Raw genomic sequence first — 12,856 nt, forward strand, 5'->3', positions numbered from 1 at the left:
AAACGGTGAAAAGGCAGAATCAGGGAGCGGAGAAACAAAAGGACACACACACACACACACACACACAGAGAGAGAGAGAGAGAGAGAGAGAGATCCAATCTCGGAGGGGCTCTCGCCCCTCTACCGCCATGGAGGCCATGGACCAGAGGGGAAACCCTTCTCCCATCTAGGGGGAGGTCAAGGAATAAGAAGAAGGGGGGCTCTCTCCCCCTCTCTCCCGGTGGCGCCGGAACGCCGCCGGGGCCATCATCGCGACAACGATCTACACCAACAACTTCACCGCCATCATCACCAACTCTTCCCCCCTCTATGCAGCGGTGTAACCCATCTTTTACCCACTGTAATCTCTACTTAAACATGGTGCTCAACGCTATATATTATTTCCCAATGATGTATGGCTATCCTATGATGTTTGAGTAGATCCGTTTTTTCCTATGGGTTAATTGATGATCGTGATTGGTTTGAGTTGCATGTTTTATTATTGGTGTTGTCCTATGGTGCTCTCCATGTCGCCCAAGCTTGAGGGATCCCCGCTGTAGGGTTTGCAATATGTTCATGATTTGCTTATGGTGGGTGGCGTGAGTGACAGAAGCACAGACCCGAGTAAGTAGGTTGTTTGCGTATGGGAGTAAAGAGGACTTGATGCCTTATAATGCTATGGTTGGGTTTTACCTTAATGATCTTTAGTAGTTGCGGATGCTTGCTAGAGTTCCAATCATAAGTGCATATGATCCAAGAAGAGAAAGTATGTTAGCTTATGCCTCTCCCTCAAATAAAATTGCAATAATGATTACCGGTCTAGTTATCGATTGTCTAGGGACAAATAACTTTCTCGTGACAAAAAGCTCTCTACTGAAACTAACTTAGTTGTTTCTTTATCTAAACAACCCCTAGAATTTATTTACATGCTCTTTATTATCTTGCAAACCTATCCAACAACACCTACAAAGTACTTCTAGTTTCATACTTGTTCTAGGTAAAGCGAACGTTAAGCATACGTAGAGTTGTATCGGTGGTCGATAGAACTTGAGGGAATATTTGTTCTACCTTTAGCTCCTCGTTGGGTTCAACACTCTTACTTATCGAAAGAGGCTACAATTGATCCCCTATACTTGTGGGTTATCACAAAGCGCCGCCGTCTCGAGGCGGAACCTGGGCAGGAGCACTTTTGCTCTCCGACGGAGAGATTCCGCCAAGGAAACTTCCCTCCTGGAGGGGAAAATCGAACCATCGTCATCACCAATGATCCTCTCATCATGGGAGGACCAATCTTCATCAACATGTTCACCAGCACCATCTCATCTCAAACCCTAGTTCATCTCTTGTATTCAATCTTTGTCTCAAAACCTCATATTGGTACCTGTGGGTTGCTAGTAGTGTTGATTAGATCTTGTAGTTGATGCTAGTTGGTTTATTTGGTGGAAGATTATATATTTAGATCCTTGATGCTATTATATACCCCTTTAATCTTGAGCATGAATATGATTTGTGAGTAGTTACTTTTGTTCTTGAGGACATGGGAGAAGTCTTGTCATAAGTAATCATGTGAATTTGGTATTCTTTCGGTATTTTGATGATATGTATGTTGTTGTTCCCCTTAGTGGTGTTATGTGAACGTCGACTACATGACACTTCACCATCTTTGGGCCTAAGAGAAGGCATTGTGGAATAATTATTAGATGATGGGTTGCTAGAGTGACAAAAGCTTAAACCCTAGTTTATGCGCTATTTCGTAAGTGCTGATTTGGATCCATATGTTTCATGCTATGGTTAGATTTATCTTAATTCTTCTTTCGTAGTTGGGATGCTTGCAAGAAGGGGTAATCATAAGTGGGAGGCTTGTTCAAGTAAGAACAACACCCAAGCACCGGTCGACCCACATATCAAATTATTAAAGTAACGAACGCGAATCAAACAAACATGATGAAAGTGACTAGATGAAATTCCCGTGTGTCCTCAAGAACACTTTGCTTACTATAAGAGACCATTCCGGACTGTCCTTTGCTACAAAAAGGATTGGGCTACCTTGCTGCACCTTTGTTACCGTTACTACTTATTACTCGTTATAAATTTCCTTGCTATCAAACTATCTGTTACCGACAATTTCAGTGCTTGCAGAAAATACCTTGCTGAAAACCGCTTGTCATTTCCTTCTGCTCCTCGTTGGGTTTGACACTCTTACTTATCGAACGGACTAATATTGATCCCCTATACTTGTGGGTCATCAACGTGCTATGATGGAATCCTGATATATCATTGAACAAATTGTTGAAAGCATTTGCCTCTCTGATGATTGTGACTCTCATTTGACAAAACGAATCTAAAGGTGAATATTCAACTAGTTCTTTGTATAGTATTATCAACTTTAGGGGTGTTCAACCCATATGCATACTGTCCGCCTGGTTTATTTTTGTTCCCCCAAAAGTTTAGGTTTCTCCCTGGCTGTTATGCCGGAACAAGCTATGACTAGAGATAACCTGTAGAAAAGGAATATCAACAAACGACTAGACTGTGTTTTCAGTTTAGAGCATGAAGCCATCCCACATCTTTTCTTTGATTGTGTGGTTTGTAAAGAAATTTGGAAGCATCTCTCTGGTGTTCTCAAAATTAATGTGAGTGCTAATTACTTTTTTATTGCCACATTTGGGTCTGTGAATAAAAAAATGTAGTGCTCAACTCCATCTGTGCATGTGTTCTGCGGTGTATTTGAAAAACTAGGAATACACATTGTTGAGGATATAACCATTAGAGTCACCCTCCCAGGAGGGGCCGGGTAAAGTCATAATGATCATCACGTGAAGCCCAGTACCAAGCTTGAGGATGGCGGATCAATAATGGGCTTAAGACCCGGAGGCGGCTTAAGGCCCGTAGTGATAAACCGCCGTTATGGCAAGACTTGTAATGTAAGGCAAGAGTAGTTAAGAGTCCGAGCCGGATACTGTTATAAGCCGGCCGGGACTCTGAGAGCCGCTGGGCATCAACCTCTCTATATAAAGGGATGACCCGGTGGCGGTTCAGGAAGAGGGAGAACAGATCGATAGCCAGGTGTAACGCCCACGATGCGGCTATATCTCCCACGTGTCGAGGCACGACTTAGAGGCATAACCGCATAGTGGTTTTGTCGCAAGAAGGGTCATCTTCACACAATCCCATGTAATGAACAAGAATGGGATAAAGAGTTGGCTTACAATCGCCACTTCACACAATACATAAATGTAATTCATACATAATCCAAAATACACACATAGACCGACTACGGTCAAGATCCAAATGAAAATAAGATAACCCCAAATGCTAGATCCCCGATCGTCCCAACTGGGCTCCACTACTGATCATCAGGAAAAGACACATAGTAACGACCACGTTCCTCATCGAACTCCCACTTGAGATCGATCCTATCATCTGCACTCGCATCGTCGGCACCTGCAACTGTTTTGGTAGAATCTGTGAGTCACGAGGACTCAGCAATCTCACACCCGCGAGATCAAGACTATTTAAGCTTATAGGTAAGGATGGTGTAATGAGGTGGAGCTGCAGCAGGCAATAAGCATATATGGTGGCTAACATACGCAAAAGAGAGCGAGAAGAGAAGCAACGGAACGGTCGTCATCTAGCAATGACCAAGAAGTGATCCTGAACTCCTACTTACGTCATTCATAACTCAAACCGTGTTCACTTCCCGGACTCCGCCGAGAAGAGACCATCACGGCTACACACAGGGTTGATGTATTTTAATTGGGTCAAGTGACAAGTTCTCTACAACCGGACATTAACAAATTCCCATCTGCCTCATAACCGCGGGCACGGCTTTTGAAAGATAAAACCCTGCAGGGGTGTCCCAACTTAGCCCATCATAAGCTCTCATGGTCAACGAAGGATAAACCTTCTCCCGGAAAGACCCGATCAGTCTCGGAATCCCGGTTTACAAGACATTTCGACAATGGTAAAACAAGACCAGCAAAGCCCCCGAATGTGCCGACAAATCCCGATAGGAGCTGCACATATCTCGTTCTCAAGGCACAACAGATGAGCCAGACGTCGGGTTGGCATAGACCCTGGTTGCCCAGGGGGCGTCGTACATCCCTCGGTTTGGGCCAGCACTCGAAGGAGCACTGGTCCGGGGGTTTAAAATAAAGATGACCCTCGGGCTCGCGAAAACCCGGGGGAAAAAGGCTTAGGTGGCAAATGGGAAAACCAAGGTTGGGCCTTGCTGGAGGAGTTTTATTCAAGGCGAACTGTCAAGGCGGTCCCATAAATCACCCAACCACGGAAGGAACGCAAACTCAAGGAACATAATACCGGTAAGACAGAAACTAGGGGCGGCAAGAGTGGAACAAAACACCAGGCATAAGGCCGAGCCTTCCACCCTTTACCAAATATATATAGATGCATTAATTAAATAATAGATATTGTGGTATCCCAACATATCCATGTTCCGACATGGAACAAACTTCAACTTCACCTGCAACTAGCAACGCTATAAGAAGGGCTGAGCAAAAGCGGTAACTTAGCCAAACAACGGTTTGCTAGGAAAGGATGGTTAGAGGCTGACATGGCAATATGGGAGGCATGATATAGCAAGTGATAGGTAGCGCAGCATGGCAATAGAGCGAACAACTAGCAAAGCAAAGATAGAAGTGATTTCGAGGGGTGGTCATCTTGCCTGCAAGGTTCTCAGAGTTGTCGAAAGCTTGATCCTCGTAAGCGTACTCAACAGGTTCCTCGTTCACAAACTCCTCTCCCGGCTCTACCCAAGACAAGAACACAAGCAACGGAACCACAATCAATCACGAGAAATGCACAAGCAACATGATGCAAAACATGTATGATATGCGAGATATGATATGCGATGCATATGCGTGCTCCGGAAGGAAAAAGATGAACAACGCAGCAACTTGGCAAACCAAGCATGCCACTGGAAAGATGAGATGATTTCGGTCGAAATCGATATAAAGATCACCGGAAACGGATGCACGGTTTGCAAATGGCAAGCAAAACAAGAATGACACGAATCTGCGATTAACAGCATGATAGCACTTAGAATGCAACAAGAAACTATGCTACAGCACTCCAACATAGCAACAAAGCATATGGCAGTAATCTACAGGAGATGCTTGACAAAAGATGAACACTGAGCTACGGCTAGATCACAACATAACAAGCTCAAACAAGCATGGCAAGAGTGCAAAAGATAACAGGTTCACAGACTTGGTGAAATTACTGGACATGGCAGAAAACAGCATCAGGTAGCAATGTTCAGAGCACGAAATCAACATGCTATAGGAACTTAACATGGTAAAACAAGGCATGGCAGTATTCTACTAAATGCATATGACAAAAGTCCCTTACTGACCATAATCCAAAAAGGACCAGAAGATATGATGGCAACCTTGTAAACATAGCAAGTTTCGTTATCAGGTTTCAGACTTAGCAGAAAACAGATCATGGCAGAAACAATAATATGAGGGCATCTTGGTGAGCTTGATGCACTCACCACAAAGAAATGCATGACAAAAAAATCATACCTACAGCAAGATGGCAAGTTTATGAAGCTATCAATGGCAAGAACAAAAGCATAGCATGTATGGAACAACTACAACAAGCTTGGCAAAAATGAATATCATGTTAAGAATCTGCCAGAAATAGTTTATAGCAAAAGTAGAGCAAGATTGAGTCATCTATGGCACTCCATAATTGCAAAAAAGGGCAGGAATGGATCAATTAAAACTATATCTACAAATCATCCTTACTGAACATCTCCAAAATATGCATGGATCTCTCTGTAGCATCATGTTTACATGGCAACAAAATAACAGCAGACAAAGACGAGAAATTACTCGGTGAAATCAGAAACATTACGGGGCCTAGTTTGCATGCTTGTGCTAGTCACCACAGAGATCACAAAAATACATGGCATACACCCTTGGAAAGATGGCATGGCATACAACAAAACACATGTAGAGCTCATGCCCATAAGATGTACAGATTAAATGATACAAAAATAACAATTCTCCAAGTTCTGCTAGGAACCAGCACATAACAGCAACTAGCACTCTTGCAACAGAGATTTGGGCATCAAGATGGCCTCTAATGAACATGGTGCAATTGAACGAAATGTAGAGCATCACGAGACGAACAATTTGACATATTACACGCGCGAAACGGAGCTATATGCAGAGAGTTATGCAATGTTGATCAGGGGCACATGCTGTAAGATGATGAAGACTTGGAGAAAAATTGGGGGTCGGGGAGAAAGTCAACGCACGCAGTTGACCCGATCCAGATCGAGGCCGGGGTCGTTGCCGGCGACGGGAGAGGAGGAGGAGACGGCGGGGGAGGACGGCGGCCGGAGGGGGCGACGGCGCTCGCCGGCGACGAGGCGCGGGCGCGCGGCGGCGGCGGTCCTCGGGAGGCGCGCGGCGGCGGAGGCGGGCTCGCGCGGGCACGCCGGCGACGGGCGAGGCGGCGGGCACGGCGGCGAGCGGCGAGGTGGCGGGGACGGCAGCGCCGGCGGCGGCGGGGCACGGCGGAGGCCGGGAGGCGGCTCGGGGCCCGGTCGCGCGCGGGCGGGCCGGCCTCGGGCCCGGCGGGGCGCGGTGGTGTGCCACGTGGCGCGCGCCGATAGGCTGCGGGCGGCGGCGGCGATATGTCTGGCGGGGTACGGACGCGTCCGGCGGCGTGGAGGGAAGTGGGTTAGGGTTTGCCTGCGAACGTTTTTCGGGAGGGCTCACATATAAATAGGTAGAGGGAGCTAGGAGGCTCCAAATGAGGTGCGGTTTTCGCCCACACGATCGTGATCGAACGACCTACAGCATGAAAAAGAGGTTGGTGGGTTTTGGGCTGGTTTTGAGGGGGGTTTTGCTGCAACACACAAATGGACATTGCGGATGCCCGGTTAACCGTTGGAGTACCAAACGACCTCCAAATGGAACGAAACTTGACCGGTGGCCTACCGGTGGTATACTAAGGCCACTTGACAAGCCTCGGTCCATTCCGAGAATGTTTGACACCCGCTCATGAAAGAAAACAAGAGGGGTGCGCCGGATTGCAAAACGGACAACGGGGAAAATGCTCGGATGCATGAGACGAACACGTATGCAAATGCAATGCACGTGATGACATGATATGAAATGCATGACATGAACAAAATGCAAAACAAAAGATAAAACCCGACCACGAGGAGAATATCATAGCACATAGCCGAAAATGGCAAGAGTTGGAGTTACAAATATGGAAAGTTACATGCGGGGTGTTACAACACTCCACTACGAGAGGATCTCGTCCCGAGATCTAGGACTGAAAGAACTCCGGATATTCGGAACGGAGATGATCCTCGCGTTCCCAGGTGGCTTCCGGGTCGGAATGGCACGACCACTTCACTTTCAGGAATTTGATTGACTTGTTGCGAGTCTTGCGCTCAGTTTCTTCAAGAATAGCAACGGGGTGCTCATGATAAGACATATCTTCTTGGAGGTCAATCTCTTCGAAGTTGATGGTGCGCTCAGGCGTCTTGAAGCACTTGCGGAGCTGTGACACGTGGAACACATCGTGCACGTTCGCGAAGTTGGAAGGAAGCTCAAGTTGATAGGCGAGGTCGCCTCTTTTGCCAATGATCTTGAAAGGACCCACGTATCTAGGGGCAAGCTTCCCTTTGATACCGAAGCGACGAGTGCCTTTCATTGGAGAGACGCGGAGGTAGACATGGTCTCCGATCTCGAAAGCCACATCACGGTGCTTACTATCATAGTAACTCTTTTGGCGCGATTGTGCGGCTTTGAGATTATCACGGATGACTTTACACATTTCTTCAGCTTCAGTGATTAAGTCATTGCCAAGAAGTTGGCGTTCACCAGTCTCTAACCAATTGAGAGGAGTACGACACTTTCTGCCATAGAGAATCTCGAATGGGGCCTTGCCCAAACTTGCTTGGAAGCTGTTGTTGTAGGAGAATTCGGCATATGGAAGACAATCTTCCCATTTCATGCCAAAGGAAATGACACAAGCCCTGAGCATATCTTCAAGAATTTGATTGACTCGCTCGACTTGGCCACTAGTTTGAGGATGGAAAGCTGTGCTGAAGCGAATGTTTGTGCCCATGGCCTTCTGGAAGGAGTCCCAGAACTTAGAGGTGAAGATGCTTCCACGATCAGAAGAAATCAATTGTGGAATGCCGTGCAAGAAGACAATCCTGGAGGTGTATAGCTCTGCCAACTGAGCTGTTGTGATGGATTCTTTGATAGGAAGGAAATGAGCCACTTTAGAAAGCTTGTCGATGACAACGAAGATAGCATCATTTCCGCGCTTGGACTTTGGAAAACCAGTCACGAAGTCCATTTCGATATGATCAAACTTCCATTCTGGGATAGCAAGAGGTTGAAGGAGACCAGCTGGTCGTTGGTGTTCTGCTTTCACTCTTCTACAGACATCACATTCATTCACGAATTGAGCAATTTCCCGCTTCATTCGAGTCCACCAATATGACTGCTTGAGGTCATGGTACATCTTCGTACTTCCAGGATGAATGGACAGGAGAGAATTGTGTGCCTCGTTCATAATGACTTTCCTTAGATCACCTTTAGGAACCACAATCCGGTCCTCGAAGAATAAAGTGTCTCTGTCATCAATGCGATAGCACTTGTATTTGGAAAGACCCTTGTCGATACCACGTTTCACCTTCTTCACCATGGCATCAAGAAGTTGTGCCTCACGAATTTGATCTTCCAAAGTAGGAGAGACTATGAGGTTGGCAAGAAAGCCTTGAGGAACAACTTGGAGATTCAGCTTGCGGAAAGCTTCACAAAGATCCGGTTGGGATGGCTTGAGAATTAAGCTGTTGCAATAAGCCTTCCTGCTTAAAGCATCTGCAATGACATTGGCCTTGCCTGGAGTATATTCAATACTCGGATTGTACTCTTGAATCATTTCGACCCATCGAGTCTGCCTGAGGTTGAGGTTGGGCTGAGTGAAGATATACTTGAGACTCTTGTGATCGGTGAATATGTCCACTTGTCTTCCCAACAAGAGATGTCTCCACGTTATTAATGCATGGACAACTGCCGCCAACTCAAGATCGTGAGTGGGGTAGTTCTTCTCATTGGGCTTCAACTGACGAGAGGTATAGGCCACAACTTTCTTCTCTTGCATTAACACAGCACCGAGACCTTCAAGAGAAGCATCACAGAAAACTTCAAATGGCTTGGATTCATCAGGAGGAGTTAAAACAGGACCTGTGACTAGTTTCTCTTTTAGAGTGTTGAAAGCAACGTCACACTCAGGAGACCAGACATACTTCACATGCTTCTGGAGGAGGTTGGAAAGAGGCTTTGCAATCTTGGAGAAATTCTCAATGAATCTTCGGCAATAGCTTGCAAGACCGAGAAAACTGCGGAGCTGCTTGACATTCTGAGGAGGTTCCCAATTCAAAATTGCAGACACCTTCTCGGGGTTAACAGCGATGCCCTTGGCAGAGATGATGTGACCAAGGAAAAGAACTTCATCAAGCCAAAACTCACATTTTGAGAACTTCGCATAGAATTGATACTCTCTGAGCTTGTCGAGCACCAATCGCAAATGTTTGGCATGATCGTTCTTATTCTTGGAGAAGACCAATATATCATCGAGATACACCAGGACGAATTCATTGGTATAGGGGTTGAAGATGAAATTCATCATCCGAGAGAATACTGGAGGAGCATTGACAAGGCCGAAAGACACGACAGTATATTCATAAGAACCAAAGCTTGTTCTGAATGCTGTCTTGGGAATATCTTCTTCACGAATGCGAATCTGATGATAACCCATTCGAAGGTCAGGCTTCGAGAAAACTTTAGCACCTTTGAGTTGCTCGAATAGCTCATTAATGTTGGGAAGTGGATACTTGTTCTTGATTGTCTTCTTGTTCAATGGACGGTAGTCGACACAAAGTCGGTCCGTGCCATCCTTCTTCTTTACAAAAAGAACACCACAACCCCATGGAGATGAACTCGGTCTGATCAAACCCAGACGTTCTTGTTCATCGAGCTGTTTCTTCAATTCCTTCAGCTCGTTGGGTCCAAGCTTGTATGGACGCTTGCAAACGGGTTCAGTACCAGGCTCTAGTTCGATAACGAACTCAACTGGCCGATGAGGAGGCATACCCGGAAGCTCTTCTGGAAAGACATCTTGGTACTCACAAACGACTGGAATTTGAGAGATGGCATTCAATTTGCCCTTCTCATTGAGAGAAAAAACCGAATGGTTTCATCACGAGCGGCATAAATAATCACATCCTCAGAAGAGTGTGTCAATTAAATTTCCCTGGCAGCACAATCAAGTTGAGCCTTGTGCTTAGAAAGCCAGTCCATCCCGAGAATAAGATCAATATTCGAGTCACCAAGAACAACTGGAGAAGACAGAAATTTATAGTTGCCCATCTTGATGGAAACATCCGGAACCATGGAGCTTGCATTCATGAATTTACCCGGAGAGACAACAGATAACGGTCTAGGCAAATCTTGATAAACCAACTCATGCTTAAATGCAAATGGTCTTGATATGAAAGAAAGCGATGCACCAGTATCAAAAAGAACTTTTGCAGGAATATCATTAACAGGAAGATTACCCATTATCACATCAGTAGATTCCTCCGCTTGAGCTGCATTCATCATGTTCACCTTTGCAGACTTTGGATTATGCTTGACCACTGCATTGCTGGAAGATCTGACAGGAGGAGGAGGCGGAAGGCGCCTTTGGTTGAAGCACTTGTTAGCATAGTGACCTTTCTGCTGACACTTGTTGCAAGTCACCTCTGAGAGTGGATGGTGATAAGGAGCATTGGACTTTGGAGCTTGATTCTGAGACTTGTTCTGATAGCCAGAGTTGGAAGAACCATGGCCACCTTTGTTCTTCTGCTGGTAAGGCTGACGAAACGGAGGAGGAGGAGGCAACCAGAACTTCTGTTGCTTAGCTGCCACAAGTGAGGAAGAAGAAGACTGAACTGCGTCCCTGACTCTCTTAGCCTCACACTTGAGCTGAGCAACCTCTTGCTTCAGTGCCATATTATAGAATTGATCAAACTGAGTAGGCTCAACAAGAACGAGAGCTAACTGCAGATCCTCTCTAAGGCCACCTCTGAAGTGATAGATCATGCTCTTTTCATCAGGAACGTCTTGTTTAGCGAAGCGAGCAAGTTTCTGAAACTGGATGTTGTATTGATACACAGACATGTTGCCTTGCTTGAGATTGCGGAACTCCTCACGCTTGCTCTCAACAACACTTTGTGGAATGTGGTGCGCTTTGAAATCCCGACAGAAGTCAGTCCAAGTGATCACACGACCTCCTCTGGAATCTTTGTATTGCTGAAACCAATCAGCGGCTTGGTCCTTGAGCTGGAAAGAAGCGAACTTGACATAGTCCTCAGGCCTGACATTGCTACATTCAAAATGCTTGTTGATGTCCACGAGCCAATCATCGGCATCCGTGGCCTCGGCACAGTAGCTGAAAGACTTGGGCTGATTTGCGAGAAACTGGTTGAGGGTACCGAAGTGAAACTGATTGTTGCCTTGACCTTGATTGCCTTGATTGCCTTGCCCTTGGGTGCGTTCTTGCAAGAGTTGCATAATCATCTAAGCATTGGCGTTGGTGGCTGCCATGATAGCTTGCCATGCCTCCGGAGGCGGAGGTGGTGGCGGAGGGTTCGCTTGACTCCCTTCATTGTGATCCGGATTCTGACGCGTTGGCGGAGCCATCCTGAAGAGGGTGACATCCGTTAGCATCTTGATAGACAAATAGACAAGTAGAATCAACGGATAGAAATTGCAACATATAGTCTTCACAATAAACATTCGAACGAGGATGAACGAATGAATTCCGTAGTAAATCATCACACTTCCATAAGTTGAGAAGCCACTTGAAAAAGATATGGAATCAACATATGATTTCGAAGCAACTCGAATACCACAATACAAAACAAAACAAATTATTGGCTTGCAGAGTAAGCCGGAACAAACATATGATAGATATTTCGTCCGAAGTTTTCGTGGTGGGGCCCACACGGGCTCAATCGTACAGCACCATCATGTACAAGGCTGTGCACATGACATACGAAGCGTCCCCGAGTCGGCATAGCCAAGGACTCTTTAAGACACCACGAGACCACTGTAAAACCAACCGTGTACAGGCGGACCACTAGACGTCGAACCCCAATCTCATATCATGCGTCTGTCGGAAAGATATCCTAAGGCTACTTGAATTCCCACTTATAAACTCCCGAAACTTTCTGGTTATGCTATCTGGTGTTGGGGATACAGGGGACACAAAATATATCACCCAAACTAACAATACCTAGATCCAGCTGTATCCATCCGTCAACACATAACCAAGAAACCTTCGGAAATCGTTTACCTCAACCTTCGAAAAACATCCGTTATACGAGTTATGGCAATACTCCCGAACTCCCGCCCCAGTACTGGGTGGCGTCGAGGTGATCTCACCAACAACTGCATAAAAGAGATTTCGATGTCAGCGAAACTCAGGTATTCCAGAACTGCAACGATAAAATTGTGACGACAACACCTCGGAGCTCAACTCCCCGGGACACTGCCACAACCCCTAAATGTCAGGAGGCACCAAGAACAATGTTCTCGTCACAAAACCATCGGAACGATTCCAAGATACCCGCGTGATCCTAAAAATGTTTTAGTGAAATTGAGGAGAGAATAGTCAAAACTTCTACGTCAGGAGACCTCACCAGAGCGACGAAGGGACTGAGGAGTAAAAAGAATCCTACTCTCCGATATATATAATCCTAAGACTCAAAACATTTTTGTTCTAGACTCAACAACGCCAGCGATTCGATCAAGCAGGGGCCCCTAAGTCG

General features: G+C 46.0%; 1 protein-coding gene across 1 annotated transcript; it reads right to left on the reverse strand.

Annotated features, from left to right (window-relative positions):
- Positions 1-4,257: 4,257 nt before the first annotated feature.
- Positions 4,258-11,724, reverse strand: LOC141021225 (uncharacterized). The gene is made up of 2 exons (XM_073496394.1): positions 10,601-11,724; positions 4,258-4,747 (listed from the first exon to the last, which is right to left on the reverse strand). The coding sequence occupies exons 1-2, from the start codon at positions 11,601-11,603 to the stop codon at positions 4,527-4,529; spliced, it is 1,224 nt and encodes a 407-aa protein (XP_073352495.1). The 5' UTR covers positions 11,604-11,724; the 3' UTR covers positions 4,258-4,526.
- Between the last annotated feature and the right edge of the window lie 1,132 nt (positions 11,725-12,856).

This window comes from Aegilops tauschii, chromosome 4, assembly GCF_002575655.3.
Source record: "Aegilops tauschii subsp. strangulata cultivar AL8/78 chromosome 4, Aet v6.0, whole genome shotgun sequence".
Lineage (NCBI taxonomy): Eukaryota > Viridiplantae > Streptophyta > Magnoliopsida > Poales > Poaceae > Aegilops > Aegilops tauschii.